Raw genomic sequence first — 23,004 nt, forward strand, 5'->3', positions numbered from 1 at the left:
CAGCCGGGGCGAGGACAACCTTGGTGGCGGAGGATGAGGAGTTCCCACGCGGGAGGACGCGCCGCCAGCGCCGTCCCAAACAATCCTGCCTTGATCTGGTTTACTTTTTGGCAGGGGGGGGCACGATGCACCGCAGCCCGTTGGGTTTTTCCATGGAGGTTTCCTAAAGAAGGACGGCGAGCCGTGCTTTAGTGGTGTGGCTGACAGCGGACCCCTTCCTCTCATTCCGAGCCAAAAAACCCCAAACCCCAAACCCCGAAGGCGCCACGTGCAGATGGGGATGCGGGGGGCAGTGGGAGGTGATGGGGGGGCAGCAGGGTGCTGAAGCACGAGGTTGGGCAGGCAGCGGGGTGGGATGCGTGGATGCACCCCGATGCTGGTCCCGTTGGTGTTAGCCCCACTAGGAGCCCCCTTTGCAATGCATCCCCGAGCCCCATGCAGAGCCCCCCGTGTGCCCCCCAAACTGCAATGCACCCCCTCTTTGCAATGCACCCTCCAAATTGCAATGCACCCCACTTTGCAATACACCCCTCATGTGCAATGCACCCCAATATGCAATGCGCCCCCTCGTGCAATAGACTCCAAATTGCAATGCACCCCCCCTTTGCAATGCACCCCCCCATTGTAATGCACCGCCATGTGCAATGCACCTCCAAATTGCAATGCACCACGTGCAATGCACCCCCACCTTTGCAATGCATCCCCATGTGCAATACATTCCAATTTGCAATGCAACCCCCCCAAATTGCAGTGCACCCCCATGCGCAATGCACCCCCCACGTGCAATGCACCCCCAAATTGCAATGCACCCCAATGTACAATGCACCCCAAATCCCCCCAAATTGCAATGCCCCCCCCTTTGCAATGCCCCCCCAATTTGCAATGCTCCCCCCGCCCCCCCCTTTACAAAGCCCCCCGGTTGCACCCCCCTCCCTCCCCCTCGACCCCTCCCCGTCCCCCGTTGGCGACAATGGGGCTCGGGGGGGGGGGGGGGGGGGCGAACGAAACAGGGGAGCGGCGGCGCGGGGCGGGGCGTGGCCGGGGCGTGGCTCCCGGTAGAGGGCGTGGCTCCCGGTAGGGGGCGTGGTCCAGGGGCGTGGCTCCCGGTAGGGGGCGTGGCCTCGGGCGGGGCGGGGCGGGGCGGCGGCGCAGCATGGCGCGGCGGCACTGAAGGCGCTCGGGGAGCAGCGGCCCGCCCGGCCCGGCCTTTGTCTCGCCGGGGCTCCCGGGCAGCGAGGCGGCGGCGGCGGCGGAGGAGCCCCCGTGGGCCGCGCCGGGCTCCCCCCCCCTCCCCTTCTCCCTTTCCCTTCCCGACCCGTCCTCCACCTCCGCCTCCACCACCTCTCCTCTCCTCTTCCTCCCCCCGGTCCCTCCCCATCCCCGCCGCCGCTCCACAGGTGCGGGGCCGCCCCGGGGACCCCGAAGTTCGGGCCGGGCACCGGGGGGGGTGGGGGGGGTGCCGGTGGCAACGGCAGCAGCAGCAGCGGCAGCAGCAGCAGCAGCAGCAGCATCCCCATCATCTCCCGGGGCCCCGCGGCACCGTCCCGGTGCCCCCCCGGTGCTGCTGTTTTTTGGGGTGGTGGTGGTTGGGGGGGGGGGGAGCACCCCGGGATGCCGCCGCCCCGGCCCCGCCGCGCCGCGGTCGCCCCCAAGTCGCCCCGCTGACGGCTCCCGGGGGCGATGGTGAGGGCCGCCCGGCCGCCCCCCGCTGCCCCCCGCCGCCCGCCCGCAGCCCCCGGCCGGCCCCTGGGCTCCGCCGTCTCCGCCGCCTCCGTCTCCGCCGCCGCCGCCGCCGCCGCCCCCCCGTGACCGGCCGGAGCCGCGCCCGCCGCCCTCCGGGACGATGCCGCCGCGCTGGGAGGCGGCCGCGCTGCTCGCCGCCCTCGTCGGCGTCTGCGTCTGGACCGACGACCCCGGGAAGGTGGTGTCGGACCGCTACGCCGTGTACTGGAACCGCAGCAACCCCAGGTGAGAACCCTCCCCGCCCCCCCCCAGGTTCGTGGTTTTTTTAAAAAAAAAAAAAAAAAAAGGATTTTTGGAAAAAAAGGGGGTTTTGTGGCTTGCCCTCCCCCCCCCCCTGCGCCCGCCGAGCTCCCCCGTGCCCGCCCGGGACCCTCCCGAAGTTTGCCCGCAGCCGCCGAGCGCAACAAAGCGGTGGGGGTGGCCGGGGGGGGGGGTATCGGAGGGGGTACCGGGGGTGGGGGGAGCACCGGGGGGACCCTGCCGGTACCGGAGAGCCGCAGCCCCCAGCCCGCAGAGGGAGGGCGGAGGCGGCCGGGCTGCTCCCGGTGCCTCGGTTCCCCATTTTCCCGTTCCGTTACGGCGGTGGTTTTCTTATTTTCGTTACCGTTGGCTTTTTGCTGTTTTTGGAGAGTTTGGTTTCTGTTGCGTTTCTTTGTCTGTAATTCTGAAAACCCCTAAAATTGCCCCAGAGCCCTCAGGGAGCCCTGCCTGGGGGGCTGGGACCACCGGGCCCCCACTGCTTGCCCCACACGGGTCCGAGCTGGGTTTCGGAGTGGCCGATTTCTGCAGGCTCCCTTAAAAGAGAAAATAAATCACTGCCACCAAAGCCACCCGTTCTTCCCCCAGTTTATAAAAGTTAAGCAGGGCCCCAGAACCCCCCCCCCCACGAGCCAAGCATTGCTGCAAGCACAGGGTCACCTCACTCGTGTCCCCGATGGGTGGGTGCCAGCCCCCTTGGGTGCCCCATGTTGGGGTCGATGGGGCGAAGCAGGCGTCTCCTCGCCCGTCCCATCCCAACGGGTGGCACCGTGCTGCTGGCGAGGCCGGGAGGATTTCCCCCTCTGATGCTTCAAGAGGGAATCGGGTTCCTCCAGCACGACCCCACTCTCCATCCAAGGTCCCGGTGGCGTTTCGGTGCCGCAGGAGGTGCCGGGACGGATGGCGCGGGGCTCGCCGCACAGCCCCATCCCCACGGCACGGGTGGGATGGGGGTGTCGGGGACCCCCCCAACTGCTCCAGCATCATCTCGGCCCCAGCACCGTGCGCCCCCGGTGGGGCTCAGCCGCCCGTGACGCCGCGGCCTCGCGCCTCCACCCGCGCCCCGACAGCCGGGACGCCCGGCGGGCGCCTTTGTGCGCGGCGGGGCCTTCTCCGCGGGCCGGCCGCCTTGCATATGGATTTTATTATCTCCCTTGCATTTTTGTGGGGGGTTGTAAGAGGGAGGGTTTTTCCCTTTTTTTTTTTTCTTTTCCTTTTTTTTTTTTTTTTTTTTTTTCTCATTCCCATTGCAAAGTTTTTGGTTACAGTGGCCGCTCCTCTGCGGTGTCGCAGTTTGGGCTCTTTCCCTTTTGTTCTCCAAAACGCCCAACGTGCGAGGGCCCCGCTGGGATGGGACGGGGTCGTTGGGCCCGCTGGTGCCCAACGCGCTTGGGCATCGTCCTGGTTGGAGACGGGGCCGGCATCACCCCGAGGTCGGGGCCCATGCCCGTGGGTTCTTACGGCAGCACCAAAAGCCAAAATTGGTGCCGAGCTGCTCGCCGTAGTGCCGGGCACCTCGCTGCATCCTGCCCTGTGCCCCGGCACCGTCCCACAGCACCAGGCTGGGCACTGCAGGGACGCGCTCCCCCCGGACCGGGTGGTGGTGGTGAGCCACGGCTGCCGGTTCTGACGCTGGTGGAGGAGATGTTTTCAAGGGGGATGAAAAAAATAAAATAAAATAGGGCGAAGGAAGTAGGAATCGATGCAAGGAGGGAGCAGACAATGGCTCGTGGGTTTCAGCAGGCGCCGGCAGCGCCCGGGTCTGCGCCGTGACCCACATTTCCCAGCATGGCAGCACCCGCGTTGCGGGCGGCCGCGGGGCTCCCTGCGTGCGTGTTGGGGGCTCGGGAATCCAGGGCAATCGTGAGACGTTGCAGGATTTGCCGCCGAGTTTCCTGCTTATTTTTCTTTTGGAGCCTAGCAGCGGTTCGGCGCGTCTCCGGAGTTGCTAGAAGACCGTTTCGTTCTTAAAAACGAGGAATAATCCGCGTGTGCCTTTTCTGGTCTCTTGGTTTCCTTCTTATTTTTTTTTTTTCCCCACCATCTCGTTCAATAAGAGGGAAATCGGAAGGGATGTAAAGAAGACCAAAAAAAAAAAAAAAAAAAAGAGAGAAGAAAATGCCCTCTGCTTGTTTGAACCTGCGTACCTGATCTGGCAATAAATGTTTTTCTTCTGTTTTATATTGCAATCTATATTCTATAAAAGATGGTAATAAATCTCATGGTCAATACAATTTGCCCAGATTAGAATAATTCTATATTTCATAATTGGGCCCAAATTAAAAATAAGTGTTACATCGAGATGCTGCAATTTGCCTCTTCTGTGGGGATATTTAGCTGCTCGCCACGGATTTAGAGATTTTTTTTTTTTTTTTTTTTAATGATTTTGCAAACACACGTTTGGGAAAGGTTCCATGGGTTTGGCTGCTCGGGACGTAGCCGAAGGAGGGAGAGCGTGTCGTTATGCACCACGGTGCCTCGGTATCTGCGTGTAACGGAGGGGTTTGGTGGCGTGTATGCAGACCGATGCACCCGCACCTCTTTGCCCCACACGGGGCCGTGTCCAGGGCTCACCACAACCCCGGCTGGTGCCATCCTTGGGGTGGATTTTTTGGCACAGGGCCGGGGAGCAGCGGGTCGAGGCGGGGAGCCCGGCACAATGCCGCTGTTGGACAGCGGCACCGAGGCTGCGTCGGGGTCTCCGGCCACTGCCAGCACTGGTGCAGGACCCCCAGCACCGCAGCGAGCCCCGTGCCGTGATGGACATGGTGGTGTGCCTCTTGGTCAGCTTGCACCGAGTTGTACCAGGAAAAATCAGGGCTCGAGGAGACCTCAGCACTGAGGGGTACAAAAGGTTTTGGGAAGGATCGTCACCGTGCCACGACAGCTCCAGGACCCATCCGGAATCCCAGCCTTGGGGCCACGGTTGGAAACCTCCTGGACACGAAGGGGAGACTTAGAAAAGGAAAGGCTTAGAATTTGGGATTTGTTCTTGTTCCCCGCTCCACCTGCAGCTCCGTAATGGTCAGGTTACAGTAATTCCGGAATGATGGTTTTCCTGCAGCCAAACGTAATTCCCCCATATGCAGCCGCGTATTTCTGTGTCTGTAGAGAGAGAAATGTGCAAAGTGTTAGGTATTTTTCTCTCTCTATTTACAGTACAGATACAAATGCTGTAAATGGTCTAGATTTTACCCATGGCCTATATTTAACTGTGAAGTCATTTCTGTGCCTTGGAAAGCTTATTTTCTATTTCTCTTTTTTTTTTTTTCTTGGTGTTGTGAGCACAGCTGGGGTTTCTGTTCCACTGCTCTGTGCTCCCCAGGCCGGGGCTGGGGACACCAGGCAAACATCTCCGAGCAGGGACATTCGCTGGGGGGGACACAGGGACTTTTGGGGGCTCCTTTTGTGCGTCCTACGAGGGGCCCGAGCTGCGGCACGGGGGGAGTTGGGGCGACGGAGCCTTTGTGCGTGCTTCTTCCCATCTTGCCGCCTCCGAAGGCAGCTGGTGGCACACGGGCAGAGCCCGTGGCGTGCCGGCCGGCCACTGCTTTGTCCCGGAGCCTGGTGCGTGGCTGCCGGGGCCGTGCCCACCCGCGCTTGGTGGCGATTTCCCAGCCCCAGCCTGAGCAAACTCACCCGGTGCGTGGGGCTGCAGTGATGGCCATGGCAGCAGGCTCCTCGTTCGAGGGAATGAGGAAAACCCACGGTGGTTTTTCCAGGGGGAATTCACCACTGCAGCAGGAAGGTTTGGTGCTAAGTGCTCACTCCCATATCTGCGGCAGGGCTGGGTGCTCTCCATGCCGTGGGCTCCTTTCCAAGGCTCCGTTCCTGTCTGGGGCTGCCTGGGTTGGGCACAAACCTTTGGGGCCATCCTGTGGTGCTCCCTGGAGCCCACGAGCATCACGCTGGGGGGTTTGCACCGACACCACCACGGAGCTCCCAGCTCCTGGCTCTCAGCCTGAGCCCTGGCGCTCGGGGTCCCCTGTCCCAGCGGGGCCGGGGCAGCTCCCGGGGGGTGGTGAGGGGAGCTCGGGGTGGGAGCCGCCGCTGCTCGGCCACCTCGGCCATCCTGCGCAATTAGTTCTTTTTTGAGTTTTCATTTGTATCGTTTTCCCTTTGTGCTGCGATCATTCGCAGCCCTTCCCACCCCTCTTTTTCCAGACCGTTAAGCCGTGTTAGCTATTCTTCACCAGCCAAGGGCTGTAGCGGCGCGGTTAATAGAGAGCAGATACAACCAGGTCCAGCGCCTGTGACAAGATTTTCTCTCCCCGCCTGTCTCCGTCTCTCCCCGTCCCTTCCCGGGGACTGCAATTACATTCCCTACTGCTCGCCCGTTTGGTATCCAGATGCCGGCCACGCGCCGCATCCTAATGCGAGGCTGGGGCCGGGAGCCGCAGGTCGGCCCCGCACCACCCGAACTCGTGCTGGTCCCAGGGGCACAAAGGACGGGCAGGGAGCCCCGCAGAGGGTAAGGGGGAGAGAGACGCCCTCGGGTACCGCTGTGGAGCTTTCAAAGCCCTCTCGGATGCGTGTACCTTGTGCGCTCACACGAATAATCCCCGTGCACAAACACCCACGGCCGCCCACCCGGCATCCCCCTGCGTGGGCAGCAGCGCGCCCGTAGCCATCTGCACGTGGCACGCGCCCGCTGCTCTACCTGCAGGCTGAGGGCTATAAATAGTTGGGGTTTCACGTCTCTGGGAACACGGATCCCAGCGCCAGGTAGCATCTCGCCCAGCTGTCTGTCCGTCTCGGTGCGTACTCGCGGCCGACCCACGTGGCGGTGGCTGGGGCTATCCGTGTCAATACGTGCATAAATTTGACAAGGTTCATCTGCCGGCTTGTCTGCAAAATTGCTGCAATTGTTCCTTAAATAGCTCCTCATTTCTGGTGGTGGAAATTTTGGTTCTTTTGTGCTAGATATTAATCACGGTTTTAGAGGCTTCCTTTTTTTTTTTTTATCCCGGGCGTTTTTCCCCGTCGGGGCAGAGATCTCGCCCTGCCTCGTTGGGTTTAGTGGGGTGTAGGGGAGGCCATCAGACGATGGCATTGTAACCTGCAGCCCCTAGGAGGAGGTAATTATTATTTTTTTTTCCTCCTCCACGGCCCATCTGAGACCAACGTGATCCCAGTCCTGCCATTTCCGTGTGCTCGGAGCGTGATTACGGGCCCAAGCCCAGCACTGGATTACCCGGGAACGGGGTCATCTCCATATGCAGGGGATGACCACGCCACTGTCCGGCACCCAAAAAGTGCTGGTGCAGGCAGGCTGATGCTCTGTCATGGCCAAAATCATTGAGGAGACATCTCTGAAATGGTGCCTCCGAAATCAGGGCTTGTATTTCATTGTTGGGTCAAGGCGTGTGTGCTTTTGGTAAAGAGCCTGCACCTTTCCCAGCAGCGAGCAGCCCAGAAAACCCTTCTCTGCCATCACCCTCCTGGGATTGGGATCCCCACCATGGTCCAGGGCTGGGCGCTTGTCGTGGGGTGATTTGGGCTCATCCAACCCCTTCAATGTGCTGGGGCTGGGTTGTCCCCAGCAGGAACCTGCAAGGAAAGTGCTGGGGACAGGGCTGGTGCCAATGGGGCCAGGCAGGGTGCTGCGTCCCGCGATCCCGCTGGCTCCTGGGCGGTCGCAGCGCCGTTGGTTATTTATTTCTCCTCCCTTCTCTCCCCCTTTGGTTGTTGATGCTGCTGTGGCTGGGCTGCTAAATAGCTTCCCATTGTTCGAGAGCTAATTACCTCTTAATGAGGCTCCTTACTCAAAAGCCAAGAGGAGCGGAGGGTGTGCGGTGGGCTGCTTTTCAGGCACGCTGCCCACCAAGGCGCCTGGGGGAAGGTGTGGGGCTGGGGGTCAGGGGGAAGGTGTGGGGCTGGGGGTCTGGCCGCTCCCCACTTCATGGGGCCGCCGTGGGACCCGGCTCTGTGGCAAGTGGGGATGCAGCAGCAGGATATTGGGGCTGGGGACTGCTGCTGGCTCAGGTCTGCGGGCACCAAAGGGAAGGGCTTTGCAGAGGGTCCCAGGCCAAGCCCCAGATTTAGGGATTGCAGCTGGAAAGACGAGCGAGCAGCCTCGCAATGACGGAACTCTCACAAAAATGCATAGGGCGCATCTTTCCTTTTGGCCACGGTCACTAAAAACACAGTTCCTCCAAGTTTACGCATCGTGTGTGCCCTTGGTGTGGCAAATCCTGCTCTGCTTCGGCTAAACCAGCTCCTCCCGCCCGGTCCCATCCCTTGGTGGGACCCAACCTCGTGGCCAAGGATTTGTGCAGGGCAGAGGCTGTGCACTGCTCGTACCCAGCGCCCTTGGTCCGTGTTTGCCAGATCCCGGCCCTGCCCTGGAGTCGTGCAGGGCTGTGGTGGCTCATGCGGCTGCTCCATGTGCCGACTGGCGAAGGCACTGCAGGCAAAATGGGGGAAAAAAAGGTCTGCAGAGGAACCGGGGGCGCCCGCCTCCGCCCCGCACCGATTGAAGCCGGGCTTTGTGCCGCCCCGCGCCGGGAGCGGGCGTGGGTGGGAGGATCCCGAACTTCAGAGGGGGACGGGGCGGTCAAAGCGACCACAACGGGGGGAGACGAAACAAAGGAGGAAAAGGCACTCGCTAGAATAATAACGAAGATGGGGGACGACTGCCCGGCTCCTTGCGCCCATGAGGAGCGCCCGGCTGCTGCCCCGTGGCAGCGATGCCCCAATCCGGCCACCTAATGAGGGACACATGGAGGTGCTGGACCCGGTGCTGGACCCCGTCAGGGCTCGGTGTGGCACCAAGGACAGAGGTGGCACGGCAAACCACTTGTGATTGATCCCAGGAGTGATTTAAATGCCCCGGAGCGCGGCCGTCTCTGCCTCCAGTGAAGCCAACCAGCGCTGGAGCCGGTGAGAGCCCAGCTCTCGGTTCCAAGCCCTGCTTGGATCCGTTTGACATTTTCCTCCAGGTCATTAACGGAGGGACGAGGGGTGCTGAGAGAAACGGAGATCGAGACCATCTTTGCGTGTTTCCTTCCCACCCTTTGAATTTTGTTCCTCCCATGCCCGCTTTCCAAGCCCTGCGGTGAGAGGAGGAGGCAGCGAGCGCGGCCGCGGGATGTGGCCATGGGCGCCCTCGCCATCATCCTGCCTCTCTCGGTTCCCCCGGCCTCTCTTTGTGCTCGTGGGGCTCTCCCTCTCCTCCCGTAGCCCCCACGTGCACGTTGGTGCAGAGGCGCGTGCACGGGGGGCTGCAGGGCTCGCGCTTGGACCTTTGGAGCCGCTCCTCTGCCCAAAGGCAGCGGCGAGCCCCGCGCCTCCGCAGGAATCCCGGTGCGCACCGCCGGCATTCCCACCCCGTCCCCGGCGTCCGTCGGGTGTAAGCCCCTCGCTCGATGCCTCCTCCTGGAATACAGCAGCGTGCTCTTATTTAGGCTTCCTCCCCACTCAACCCTGAGATCCCCGCAGGAATTAAACTTCATTTCGGGTCCTCTGTGCCGCGGGGCTGGCAGGAGGAGAGCGAAGGGCGAAGGGGCAAAAAAAGCCCCATTAGACCGCGGGGTCTGGTCCTCCTCCTGCTGCATCTCCTACTCTGTTAGCACGTCGCTCAGCCCAGTTTCAGTGGAAATACTTGCCGTTTCCCCTGATACGTCTCAAACCAAGTTTTGTTGGATTTTTTTCTCTCTTTTTTTTTTTTTTTTTTTCCTGTGGAAGAGGAGAAATTATTTGTATCGGTTTATTTTTTCTTTAGCATTACACGGAGAGCAAAACTCTCCCATGTGCTAGGAAACAGATAAAGTGTTTAGACAGCAAATACAAATATTTCTGAGCACTCAGCCCCGCTACAGATATTTCTCCCTGTCCTCCAGAAGGATTTCTTGCTGTGTCTTCTAGTGGGTTTTTATTTAGGCTGCCTTGATTTTTTTTTCTTTTTTATTTATTTAAAAAGCCCTATTTATACTTGCAGTAGAATAAAATCAGCCAAGCCTGACCCTGCAGAGAACTCGAAAAAAAATCCCAATTCTTCCTTTTACCAATCCCGTTTCCGCTGAGGAAAAAAAGCTCCTGAACCCGACGGCCCGCGTGAAATCCCACCGCAACGGGATTATTTCGGCGACTGAGCTCGGTGCCGGGGGGGAGCGGGGATGGGGATGGGGACGGTGTTTTGGGAGGCGGGGGGGGAGCCAGGTGACGTGGGGGCACCCAGTCCCTCGTGCTGCATGTGCTGGCTGCCTGCTGCATCCAGAAAGGGTGGGGTTCTGATTTTTCCTTTTTTTTTTTTTCTTTTTTTTTTTTCTTTTTTTTTTTTTGGAATAAATCAGCGAACGCTGCCCCTCTGCTCCCCGCTCCGGTGGTGGCCCCAGGGGTGTCACCGTGGTCGGGAGCGTCCCCCCTCCCCCGGCTGCCAGGGGCTGCCCGGTGCTGGGGAAGCTGCATCCCAGCAGCTCGATAATCCCAATTATTATCTGCTTTCTAGATCAGGGTTTCTTATTAAACTTGGCACCGCTGGATTTGCCGTTCCGGCCGCCTGCCTCGGCAGAGGGATTCATCTCCCGCGGCCGCGGGGAGGAAATGGAGTGGAAAAACCCAGGGCAGAGCCCTGGGGGCCGGGGGGGCTGCGGGCGCCCACCCGTTGCAGCCAGGGGCTGGGAGGGAGAGGGTTTTGGGGCACGAGATGCGGTGGTTTGCGCCCTGTCCCGCTGCCTGTCCGTCTGTCCCCGCAGCCCGTCCGTCTGTCCCCCCGTTGGCGCAGGGCGGCCGTCGTGGCCGCGTGGTGCGGAGCTCTGAGCTGGGATGCGCTGCTCTCATTTCGGCTGTAGGGGAAAATGGAAGTTGTTCGTTAAAAGGATACCTGGATATTTGCTTAAAAAAAAGAAAAAAAAAAAAAAGAAAAAAAAAAAGTTATTTTTCCCTTGCTCTAAAATTCAAAGAAGCCTTTATCCGCCTCCTCTGCCCTTCGCACAAAGAATACCCGCCCTCCCTATGGCAGGGCCTCCTAGCTTCAATTCCCCTGTTCCCCGTCGCACAAACGTTCCCCGGTCTTTTCGCTAGCCGAGATTTCCTCTCGCATTTCTCCTCCGAATTCTGTTTTATTTTTATCAAGGCAATTTGCTGGACACCTCGCCGGAGCCGCCTGTGCCGGAGCCCTCCGGGAAGGTGATTTCTGCAAATCTCGGAGTGATTCTCATCCCGGGGGGGTTCCTGGTGCTGGCTCGGTGGTCTCTCACCCCTCCCTGGGATGGCTGCGGAGTTGCTCAGGGACCCCTGGGCGTCGTGGGGCTGCTCTCGCTGGGGTTTCCTTCCTGGGGTTTGCTGCCTGGGTGTGAACCTAACGGGGGAGCTGGAAACGCCTCTCCCCGTGCCCTTCGTACCCCGCAGCTTTCTCCTTTGGTTTCCATCCCAGCTCCTCTTCCCTGTGCGCTTCCACCATTTTCCTTCCTCTAAGAAACACAAGAGGTGCCGAGCCTGTGCCGCTGCGCTCCCTTCTCCCCATTTGCTCTCCCCCCAGCTCCCGGGGTCCCTGGTTTGGGTTTGGGGGCTTTTGCCCTTCTGGAGCGGGGAGGCGTGGGGCGAATTGGCTGCTGGTGGTGCCCAATTTCTGCTCTCCAGGCTGCAGCAGGGCCTGGGTGTTGGTGAGGGCTCCCAAATCCTTTACCCGGAGAGGTTTCCGCCACCCTGAGCTGGGAGCCCCTTCCCGGCGGCGTCTTTGTGGTGTTGCCTTGGGGCTTGGTCTGGTTGGATCCAGGCAGATGCACAGAGCTTGGGTGCCCCAAGATATTGGGATCCCCCCCGTGCCATCCACACGGTCCCCATATCACTGCTGCAAGAGGCACAAACGTAAGGCTGAAATGAGCCTCAGGAGCAGGGCACAGAGATCGTCCTCCGCTGCGGGACCGTGGCACAGAGTGCGCAATGCGGCGTGCGCCCCGCTCCTAAAACCCCCATCTCCTTTTGTCACCTTTACAGAATTCCCCTCGCCTTCACCCAGCTCTCCCCGCCTGTGCTGGCTCCTCGGGGTGCTCAAGTCCCCAAGTACCCGGGGTCCTGCTCGGGCTGGGCACAGGGCAGCCCCGCGTCCGCTCGTTTTCTGCCGGGGCTCGTTAGCGGCGCTCTCCAGCGCCAGGTCCTGCGGCCACGCCAGGGCTGGGCAGCAGCGGGCGGAGGTGGCCGAGCCCCGGCGGGTGGACGTCAGCAGAAATCCGGACTCCAGCAAATATTTCCAAGCTGATTAATAACGATAAATCAGAGCGTTGCCTTCCGAACTGAAAGGCGTTTGGATGAGGCGGAGGGGTACTCACACGATTAAGACAATGAGCTGGGAGTTGGAGCGCTGGAGCCTATTTCCAGCTCGCTACGCAGAGACGGATCGCCTCTCCCCTCCCAGCCTCAGTTTCTCCGCCGTTAAGGTGAGGATCGTTGCCAGAGGCTAAATTAAGCAATTAATATCTGCGGAGTGCACGGAGAGGCGGAGAGGGACGTGGCGGTGCAGGCTCCGTACCGTGCCATACCGTGCCGTGCATCCTCCTGCTCCGCACCCTGGCTCCTGGGACGGGGCTGTGCCGGACACAAGGATGGGGAGCAGCCCCCCATGGCCCTGGGCATAGCCAGGGGGTACCCACAGCCCTGCTGGTGGCTCGGGGCACAGCCTGGCTCCCACATCCAGCGGCCGGGCATGTTTTTTGGCCCCAGGTCTCGGCTTTGGAGCGGGTTCGCAGCCCTGGCACGGAGAGCCCCGAACTGGGAAGGGTCCCCAGGGCCCCTGCGTCCCGTTACCGAATCCTGGCCCTGGTGGGATGTGGAGGGGAGGCCAGCTGGGTTGTTGTGCCTTTTTTTTTTTTCCCCTTAAACATTTTAATATTCGTTTCACCTTGTAAATCATCCCACCCGGGCTGGCTTGTAAAGGGAGGATTTATGGGCCCAGGTGTAGCTGCAGCGAGATGAACTCTGTTGCTGGTGACCGACCTGTTTTAATGTTTTTATAATGATGGCGCTGCAGCGGCGGAGCTGGCTAAGGGAGAGGTCTCCTGGCTGTAAATCCTCCCCCAGTACCTGCCCGGGGAGTGGGGACAGGGCTGGGGATCGGGCCCGGGGGGGGGAGCTGGGCAGGGCTGGAGCGAGGTCCTGTGCGCCTCCAGCCTCCCGCTCGGGATTTTCCTGCTGGATGCCGTCGTGATGCCGATGCTCTGGCGCGGCGCCAGGTCAGCTCCCAAACCATTTCCCCCGGCCGCTGGTGTGAATCAGCAGAGCAAAACGTGGGGGGGGTAGAGAGCTGAGCCCCCCACCCCGAGCCCAAAAAGGCGGCTTCTGCCCGTATCTGGGCATGAGGGTGCTTGAGGAGCCTGGTGCTTGGGGAGCTTCACCACGTCCTGTGGTGCACATCCCCGGCACAGCTCGTGTTCCTGCCGCAGCGGTGTCGGTGTGGTGCTGGGGACGGGGGAATCCAGCCCGTGGAACGTGCTGACGGCCGTGGGACCGGTGGCAATGGGGCAGCAGCGGCGCCGTGGGGTGCGCGTGGCGGGGCCGGGCCCTGCCATGGGGTGGCTCAGCCCTGGGGGACCTGGCCGGGGACCCCCTCCCCACTCCCCGGGCTCTACAGCAGCTCCAGGGGGATTTTCCCAGAGCAAGCGCTGCCCGCAGCAGCACAAATGAACCAAGTAATTGCAACATGGAAATATTTTGTGCTCATTAAGCGGCGGGCGCGGAAGCGGTGTTCCTCGACGCGGGCAGGGACTGACGAAGGTGTCCCCGGAGCTTACGGGGACCAAAATCCTGCCGACCTCCGGCTGAAAAACAGAGCTGGTGATGGGCAGCTGGGAGCCAGGGCGCGGGGCCACCCTTGAGCCTGGGGTTTGGAGGGGGGAGCCCCTTGTAGAAGCCCCCCGGTGCCTCGCAGGGCGCGGAGGAGCTCGGCAGCCCCGGTTCTCAGCGCCCCACGGCTGCGGCGGAGCCAAGGGGCACGGCGCTCGGAGCGGGGCCGGGGCTGTCACCACGCGTTTTCTCCTAACGACCGTAAATCCGACGGATTAAAACTTGAAACGGTGAATCTCGGCAGCCGGCTTTGAACTGCCCTAACCCAGCGCCGCCGCTCGCCGGGAGGGGTGGCGAGGGGGTGGGGGGGCTGCGGGAGCTCGGCACATCCCCTCCTGATCCTGCAGCGGGACGGGCCGCGGCGTGCGGGGAGGTGAGGGGGTGCCCACCCCAATGGGGACCCCACCGAGTGGGAGAGGGGCTCGGACCCCACGCAGGCACCGTGGTGCTGGGGTGCCTGGACGTCTGTGCCGCTCAGAGGTGGGATGGGGACAAGGGGAGCGGCTTGGTGGCACTGGCCGAGGGGAGGGATTTGGGGAGCGGAGGCGTGAAGGAGGCAGCTCCGTGCGCCGAGCATCCGAGGGGCCGCAGCGGGGCCGAGCACGTGCCCGTGGGTGCTCGGTGGGACGAGGCTCGTCCGGCCCCGGCACGGCACGGGGAGCACCCGGGAGTGCTGCAGGCGGGGGAAGCTTTATGGCTGTAGTTAAGGAGACTTTATGATATTGTATCTGAACAATTGCCTGCTATTATCTGGATCGATGCTGCGTGATTGAGACACCGGTTGATAACCCAGCCGGGCCTCTAATCGCTTTTAAACCGCGCGGGGTCGTTTTTGCTCTCGATAAAACCCCTCTTGGTGTTCTCTGTTTTATCTCTGCCCCCTTCCCGTGCAGCCCCACGCCCGCCGGCTCCCCAGGGGCTGCGTGCTGGGACCGGTGGCTCCCCCGGCGTCCGTGGGTGCGGGTGGCTGTGGGGCGGCGCAGGTCCCTGCCCGTGACTCAGTGTTTGCCCTGGGTGGGGACCAGGGTCCCCCGTGGGGCATGCTTGGGGTGGCGTGGCGCACACCAGTTCTTGGGGTGACGGATGGGGCTGCGAGCCGGGCTGCTGCTTTGCAGGGTTTGGGAAGGCTGAGGTTGTCCCCGTGTCCCCCTGGATGAGTCCCCTCGGGGTGCTGTCCCCTCGGGGTGCTTTTAGGCACAGCCCAGCGGTGTTGGGGTGAGGTGCTGTGCTTGTGCCGGTAGTGGGGTGGGTTCAGCGTGCTCGGGCTGTCCCTGCAGGCACCGTGCCCGTGAGCTGGTGGCTCCTGTGCTGAGCCTTGGGTCCCCATCTTGGCTGGAGTTGGTCCCCATCTCAGGGGATGGCCTCATCGGCACCCCACAACGCTTAGCTCCTGCTGTCCCAGGGCACCCCCTTTATCCTTAACATTGCCTCTTCCACCACCTGCTTTGTTTTTCTCCCTTTTCAGGCATAGAAATTTGGAGGGGGGAGCCCCTCAGGACAGCTGTGTCCCATCCTGATCTTGCAGGCAGGAGCAGGGGGTGCGGGGAGATCTCGGGGTCCCGTCCCCACCTTTGCCCATCTCGCGGTGACCTTGGGCGAGTCACGTCGCCTCCACGAGCTTCATCTTCTGCAGCTGTAAAACGAGGACAATGATACCTTTCCCACCTCACAGAGGGGCTGGGAGGCTTAATTAGTTAATGTTCGTAAAGTGCTTTGAGGATTAATTAATATTGTGACTCTAATTTTTCCTATGGTAAACCGCCACCGAAATATCTCGGCGACGCTGCCTCTCTGCGCGACCCTACAACACCAGGACGTCACCCACCGCCGCGGGAGCCTCCAGCTCCTCCCCAGTGCTGAACTGGGAGGCTACTGGTGGCGGGAGGAGAGCCAGCGCCTACAGCTTGGGGCACAGCCCTGCTCCCCATCCTTCTCTCCTCACCTTTCCCCTGCTGGGAGCGGTCCCGGCGTTGGGATTTCTGCTGCTGCCACCTCCCTGCGCTGCTGCCCGTCCCTGCCCAGCCTGCTCGGGCACCTCGCGCATCCCTCGGCCCCGGCGTGCTCGACCTGCTCGCAGCTTTGCTCCCCACCTCTGGCGTGTGTGGGATCCACGCCGGGCACGTCCCATGCCCCGGGCTCCAGCCGCGTCCCTCGGGGCTGGGAGCGGGGCCGGCAGGGTCCGGACGCGTCCTGGTGTGGGAGCGGCGCGCGCCGGAGCGCTGAGCAAGTTGTCAGCGCTGCACAGACACGAACGCGGCTTTCCCCGTGAAAACAAGTTGTAGCAAACACACCTGCCTGGGAAGCTGCTGGCAGGCACGCCGGGGTATTTTCTGGTATCTTAATTCCCGCTTGCCATTACTCAGATCGCTGACTGGCGACTTTGGTTTCCTCCGAGGTGATTTCTCGGCGGCGGGGCTGCTCCGCGCCGCTCTCCTGCCTCCCTCCTGCCCCAGCGCTGGGAGCGCAGGGCTTGGAGCAGGGATGGCAGCTCCACGGCCACCAACGGGACCCAGGGAAGGCTTGGGGAGATGGCAGAACTGTGCCCAGCGTGGCACGGGGAGAGCAATGAATTGGTGCCGAAGGCACCGCTGCTTCCCCGCCACCGCCTCGGCTCAGCGCCTCGTCCCTTTGATGGGCTCGTGCAGGGTTTGTGCTCGTGGGGTTTTCCTTTGCCAGCCCCATCGCTGCAGGAGGAGCACGGCGCAGCTCACCCCGGCATGGCGAGGCAGCGGGGACGTCCCGGCAGGGCTGAGTGACCCCCAGCTCCTTGTGGACGCCCGCGGCACGCGTCATGCTTTCCGGCCCCGCGGTGTTTTGGATGGCTGCGGGCCAGCGAAGGCAGAGGTCGGGGTTTCCCCAGAGCTTGAGGACTTTGCCAAGAGAGCAGGGCTGGTTTGGATGTTGGGAAGCCCAGGGTTAGCTCAGCTTTGGGGCTCAGGGGGCGCCGGGTGTCCCTGCGCCGTCCCTCGGAGGTCTTGGTGCGGGAGCACCGTGCTCCCGGCTCCCGCATCAGCGCTGGCACCAGCCAGGCATGAGGCCACGTGCGGTGGAGCGAGCAGGAGAAGGAGCTACAGGGCTGGGGGGGGGACAAGCGGGATGCCCTGGCACCAGGCGATGCTCTCCTGTCCCTGCTGAGCACCAAACCCTGCTCGGAGCCGTGTGGTGCTGGTCTTGGACCCGGTGCTGCGGGCCCGACGGACTGAGAGCGGCGTCCCCGCCACCAGTACCCCGCTCCGTGCAGGTAATAACATCCTGGCAATTAAGCAGGAACTAACACAGTGATAAAAATACCACGCTGGCCTTCCACAGCACAGTGTCCCACGAGCCCAGAGGTGTTCAAACACCATCAGGTCCAGACTCAGAGCGGTGTGGGGTGACGGAGCGGTGGCACCGGGGCTGCCGGGCTGGGGCCGTGGGTGCCGGCCCCGTTCGTCCCCTGCCTTCCTCAAGGTATGGACGGCCCCAGTCTCTCCTAGTCGGGAGCCTGGTTTGCCAACTGCCAGGTTTTAAATAATATAAATTACATGAATTTTTAATTTTTCTTCTTTCCCGAGTTGTTTAATCCCCAGGGGTTTGTTTTCAAGCTTTCCTCCGTAGCGCAAGGAGCAGAAATGCATTCTTTTAATGGTAATTGAGATTCTCGCATCATTGCAGGACTTGGAAGCCGAGATGGGCTTTAAATAACGTGAGGGTGGCTGAATTCGGGTTCTGCCTCTCCGAGCGGGTTTCTGAGGATTTCTTGGGGCCGTCCCTGCTGTGCACCCTGCGGCTGGGGCACCAGAACCGTGCGCCAGTCCCGTGTGGGGCTGCGCTTCCCTGGGGCACCCTTCCCAAAAAGGGGTGCATGTTGTGTGGGGCCGGGGACCTCTCAGGCTTTTGGGGTGCTGTCGTCGTGCCTCATTGAGCTGCTGGGAGCCCTGAGCTGCTTCTGCCACCTGGCAGAGGATGCTTGCGCTGCGGGCACCGGGAACCGGCGTTTTTGGGTGGCCAAGGCCATGGTGGCTCCGGCTCATCCCGGGGCAGGATGGATGCGGTTGGGGTTGGGGAGGATGGGGATGGACCCGGATGGGCTGAGGGTTGGGATTTGGGGCAAAGGGGCCAGCTGTGTGCTCTTAGTGGGGGCCGTTTGCCTTCAGCTGGAGCGGCGAGCAAGGCGTGTGGGAACGACAGAGCCCAGCCCTTAGCTCTGCTCAGCAAAGGCATAAAATAAACCTCAAAACCTCCTGCGTGGGGAGCGAGGCTGTGGGGCAGGGACCTGCCTCACCTGCAGCTGGCGAGGGGCTTTTATCCCTTAAACCAGGCGGAGCCCTGGCTGCCTGCCCCCATTTCCATTTAGACCCCAAGTGCTGCAAGTCCCAAGCCCTTGGGCCCAGGAGCCAGCCCGGCACACGGGGTAAATCCCCACACACCGAATAAATCCCCCCGTGCCGGGTGAATCCTCGCGCACCGGCACGGGGCTCACCCACGCTCCTGGCTCCATCCCAGCCGCTCCGGGGCGCTGGATGGGGCCGAGCAGTTTCCGGGCTGGGAGAGCTGGAGGGGGAAGTGGTTTCCGTTTTTTTGGGGAACATATGGATCCAATTGCTGCTCCGTGCACAGCCGAGCCGGGCAGGGCAGCACCGGAGCCTCGGGCATCGCCTCGGTGCAGCGGGACCCACGCGGCCCCGTCCCGCACCCCTGCTCCCCGTGGCCGGGGCTGGCCGTGCCGTCCCGGGCCGTGGTGGGGGCAGCCTCCACCTGCCCGTGCCTTTTGTCAGCCTCAGAAAAATTGACCTTGAAGCGCGCTGGAAGAGCCCTGCAGCTAATCGTGTTAGGAGGTGTCTGACTGCAGCTCCGCGCGGGTCTACCTGAGCGGCATTAGCAAGGGGGACGCGTCGGGCTCGCGGCGCCCCGGCTCAATAATTGATGCGTTTTCTCAGCTCCCCCTTCCGTGAAAGGAAATCCAAGTGCCGGGAGGACGGCGGCGCTGCTGGGGTGGGGACGGGGACGGAGAGCGGCGAGGGTTCGGGTGGTGGGCGTGGGGATGGGGACGGCGCCATGGGGACCCCTCTGCGGGGACGGGGCTGCGCGTGCTCCGCGGCACGAGGCTGCTCCCTGGCTGCTGCCAGAAATACCCCCAGAGGTCCTGGGAGGCATCGAGCACCCGGGTACCCGATTCTTGCTCCCTGAGTGTGGGAAGTGTGTCCCCACCCGCTTGGTGGCGATTCCTGCAGGAGCCCCAGCGATCTGCCTTGCTGCAGGAGCAGCCACGTCCCCGTGCCAGCACCATGTCCCCATGCCAGCACCACGTCCCCATGCCAGCACCACATCCTCGTGCCAGCACCTCCCTTCCCCTGCGAGCATCGCCTCGTCCCGTGTCCCTCCCGTCCCCTCCGCTGCCCTGGGCCCTGCACAGGGGATGCTGGCCCCAGGCACAGCCCAGCCCGGGTTCCCCTCCCTGGACAGATCTGCCTTTTGTAAGCCGTCTTCCCTTCCTCCTTTACCCCCCCCCCCGCTTTTTTTTTTTTTTATTAGTATTTTATTTTTTCTCCCCCTCTTAGAAAAGCGTGCAGGGAAGGGGAGAGATTTTAACCTTCTGCCTGGAACCAATTAAAAAGGTCTTTCCGCAGAGACGAAAGTGCTCGTGCACCTTTGTGTGCTGCTAACGGGTGGAAGAAAGCAGAGGCGGCCTTTGAAGGGGGAGATGGAGGTCTCTCCGCTGGGACCCCTCCAGGCTTTCAAAGCCTGTGTTATTTCTTTATTTTTAAATAGCCAAATTAAAGTGACTCCCGCTTCCTTTCCTCCCTGTTAGCGGATCGTGCCGCAAGCACGTGGCCCCCGCACGCCGTGCGGGGAGGGGGGACGCGGGCGGCTCGGGACGTGGGTGGGTGGGTGGGCGGCAGGGCGCCTGCACCCCCTGCCCACCCCGACCCCGCAGGGTCCCGGTGGGACGGGGCAGAGCCTCCCTCCTGCTCCCCGTTCTCAGCGGGACGTGGGGTGGCCGCGGCTGAGCGCGGTGCCACCGGGGTCCCCCGGGGAGGTGGGCTCGGGGCAGGGGACACGGCCCCGCTCCCCCCCCCCCCAGCCCCTCCGCTCGCCCCAGCACGCCGCCCCCTTGAACTCGAGCAGCCGAACGGATGAGTGGGCTTCTTCAAAGGGACCCCCCTGAAGTCCCTGCTCCCCCCCTTCTCCTCCTCCTGTCCGCGTCCCTCTCCCCGGTTCCTTAAGACCCCGGTGAAAAGGCGAGCAGAACAAAGCACAGGAAGGATTTAAGGTGGTTTCCGCGCGGACCTGAATGTGGAGCTGCTCAATGGAAGAGGAGCCGTGGCCGCGGGGCGCTTTCATCCCCATGCCGGAGTTTGGGCGAAGGGGGCGAGCTCGGCCTCCCCGCGTCCCCAGCCCCCGGCCTCTTTTTTCTTTTTTTTTTTTTCTCTACTCTCTCTCTCTTTTTTTTTTTTTTTTTTTTTTTTTATATAGTCTCAGATTTATTTTTCCACAGTATAATTCTGAAAGACAGCGGAGTATGAATTATTCATTGACCCCTAACTGCCTTTGCATACAATCCTGGCCGGGGGAGAGTGCCCGTGTCGAATGCATTTGTGTGCAGAGCTGGGCCAAAATGAATTGAAATCAATTTTTCAGGTTTGGCGGGGGCATTTGGTGATTTGGGGGCTCGGGGAGGGCCGGAGCACGTGGGGCAAGGCCGGAAAGTTTCTGGTGGGAGTCGCCTCCTATCCAGAGCTGCCCCTGTTGAGGGATGCTGCCGGTGCCGTGGGGAGCGCGGGGACCAGGGCTGGGCACTCCTGGGGTGTCCCCCTGGGGCCAGGGTTTGGAAATGGGGTCCTGGCCGTCCCCAGGGCATCTCGGGGCTGTGCCAAGGTCGGGGTCTTGGCTCTGTCCATCGCTGCCATGGCTCTGCTGGTCTCGGTCAAGGGCAAGCGAGTGCTGCTGCCTGCTGTAACCCCCCCCTGGGTGGGAAGGAGGGGAGAAACGCAGCCTTTTTACCAAATTCCTTCTGTTTTGGGTGAGCCTGACTCCAAACGTGAAGTATCTCTGAGGAAGGGGTTCCCCAGAGGGTCCCGGTGCCACCGGGCAGGGGACGGGGAAGGGAAGGTCCCCGGGCAGGTCGGTGCCAAAACCCACGGCGGGGGAAGAAACGGGGCGAGAAAGTGAGAAAGAGGGAGGGAGGAAGGGAGGGAGGGAGGGAGGGGGGCACCTTTGGAAAGGCTTTAATCTGATTAGGCTTTGAGTGAATGGACAAAGCGAAAAGGCTTAAACCCAAGTGAAAGGAGCGGGGAGGGGCGGGGGGGCTTGGTGCCCTGTGAAGTGGAGACCCCGGCGGCTCACGGCAAATTAGGTCAAATTTGGCCAGGGAGACACGAGGGGAAGGAAGAAAAGCGTGCGGGGGGGCGCCGGGCAGAGATCAGAGCGCTGCTGCGGCCCCGCGACCCCGCTGCCGGCCCCCCCACCACGTGGGGGCTCGCCCTGACCCCGCCGGGGGGGCCGGGCACCCTCCAGCCTCGCGTGGCAAACGTGCCGGGGGCGAGCACCCCTCGGTGCTGCCACCACCATCACCTGGATGTGGGGCGTCCCCGTGGCCCCCCAGTGGTTTGGGGGGGACAGGTAAAACCCATCCGTGTCCCCCGCCACCGCGGTGTGAGCCAAGCCCCGTGTCTGTCCTTGCCCTCCCGTCCGTCTGTCCCCGTGTCCGTGGGTCAGGGTGCCCCTGGGGGTGGGTTGGGACGCGCCGTGTCTCGCTGCAGCCACGCTCGGTGCTCACACCTCGTGTTTTTTTTGGGGGGAATCCAGCGCGTTTCGGGCATCGCGTGCGCTCCGTGGCCTGGCACAGCCGCAGCCGCTGTGGGCGGTGTTGGCACGGGGGGCATCGTGGTGGGGATGGGGGGGTCCCATCCTGTGCCCCAGCCCCTCCGCGGGGCTTTGGAGCTGCACCGAGCGCAGAAAGGCTGCCGGGGGTCTGCGGCCCCCCTCGGCAGGCCGGCCACCTTCCTCCCACCCGTGGTTTCCATCGCATCGATCCTGCCCCTGATCGATGGGCGCTGCCGTGCGGCCGGGGGCGGCGCTGGCCGGCGGGGAGGGGGGTGAGGAATGGCTTTTCGCAGAGCCCTGAGCGCCTTCCAGCATCGATCTCCCGGCGAGGAGCTGAGCCTCGTCAGGGATCAATTAGGCCAGTCATTAGCCGTGCCCCAGAGCCAAGCGTGAGTCTCGTTGGCGAGATGGAAGGGGACGGAGGTCCGGGGCTGGGATGGCCGGGAGGGAGAACAAGGGGGATGCCCACCCCCAGCAGCCAAGGGGGTCTGGCAGTGCCCGGAGGGGTCATCCCAAGGGGATGGGGCAGCTCCCCGTGGTCCTGCAGGCACGGGGACATCCCAGCAGCTCCCCTACACCCCGCAGTGGGAGCTGCTGGGCACTCACCCCGAGCGCACGTGGGGTTCCCTGTGCCTCAGTTTCCCTGTTTGGCACCGGGCTCTTCCCATTTACAGCCCCCAGGAGCAGAGGGGCTGTTGGCGGTCACAGGAGCCCCGTGGTGCTGGGGTCGGCCCCAGCAGGTCGCTAACGTTTGTAATGCCCCTAGGGCTCGGTTTAGGGGACGGATCTGGGTCAGTGGGACGGGAGGCACCGGAGGCTTCCTGGGGGCTGCCAAGCCACATGCGGTGCTCACAAGCACCCGGTGTGCTCTGTGCTTGTCCTGGTTTGGGGATGACAACCCCAGGGAGCCCCCCCATGGGTCAGGGGCATGCAGAGGAGCCGGGTTTTGGCACGGTCACTGCCCCCTGTGCTGCACCTCGGTGATGGTGGGGACCCGGGGACAGAGCGGCTCAGCACAGGGGCAGGAGCGCATGGAAGTGGAGGAGAACCCCCGGGTCTGTGCACTGGGGAGCGGGACCAACGCCACCTCTTGGTCCTTTGGGTTTTTTGAGGTCATTGTCACTGGTGCCCTGGTTTCCCTGCGTGTGGTGGGCACGGGGAGCTCTGCCCAGGACCCGTGTCCGTAGCATCCCCAGCCTCTCCCCCAGCTCTCGGGTCTGTTGTGTGGGTTTGTGCCCTGAGACGCGTGCCCGTGGGCCCTGGAGGTCAGGAGGATGGAGACTGGCTCCAAAATCTGCCCAAGCTGCCCTGCAACCTGCTGAGGTTCCTCGGGTCCAAACGCAGCCGGAGAACAAAGCCGAGCTGAAGGAGGCCGCGGGTGAGGAGAGGAACGGCTCTGAGCAGGCACCGCCCGCA

The 23,004-nt window shown here is 62.5% G+C and overlaps 1 protein-coding gene across 1 annotated transcript in view; it reads left to right on the plus strand.

Annotated features, from left to right (window-relative positions):
* Positions 1–1,843: 1,843 nt before the first annotated feature.
* The window catches only part of EFNA2 (ephrin A2), a 39,878-nt gene continuing 18,717 nt past the window's right edge, over positions 1,844–23,004 (plus strand). Inside the window, exon 1 of the mRNA XM_032203491.1 lies at positions 1,844–1,968. Coding sequence (XP_032059382.1) covers positions 1,844–1,968 — 125 coding nt within the window. The remainder of the gene's footprint in view (positions 1,969–23,004) is intronic.

Source organism: Aythya fuligula, chromosome 26 (genome assembly GCF_009819795.1).
Source record: "Aythya fuligula isolate bAytFul2 chromosome 26, bAytFul2.pri, whole genome shotgun sequence".
NCBI lineage: Eukaryota > Metazoa > Chordata > Aves > Anseriformes > Anatidae > Aythya > Aythya fuligula.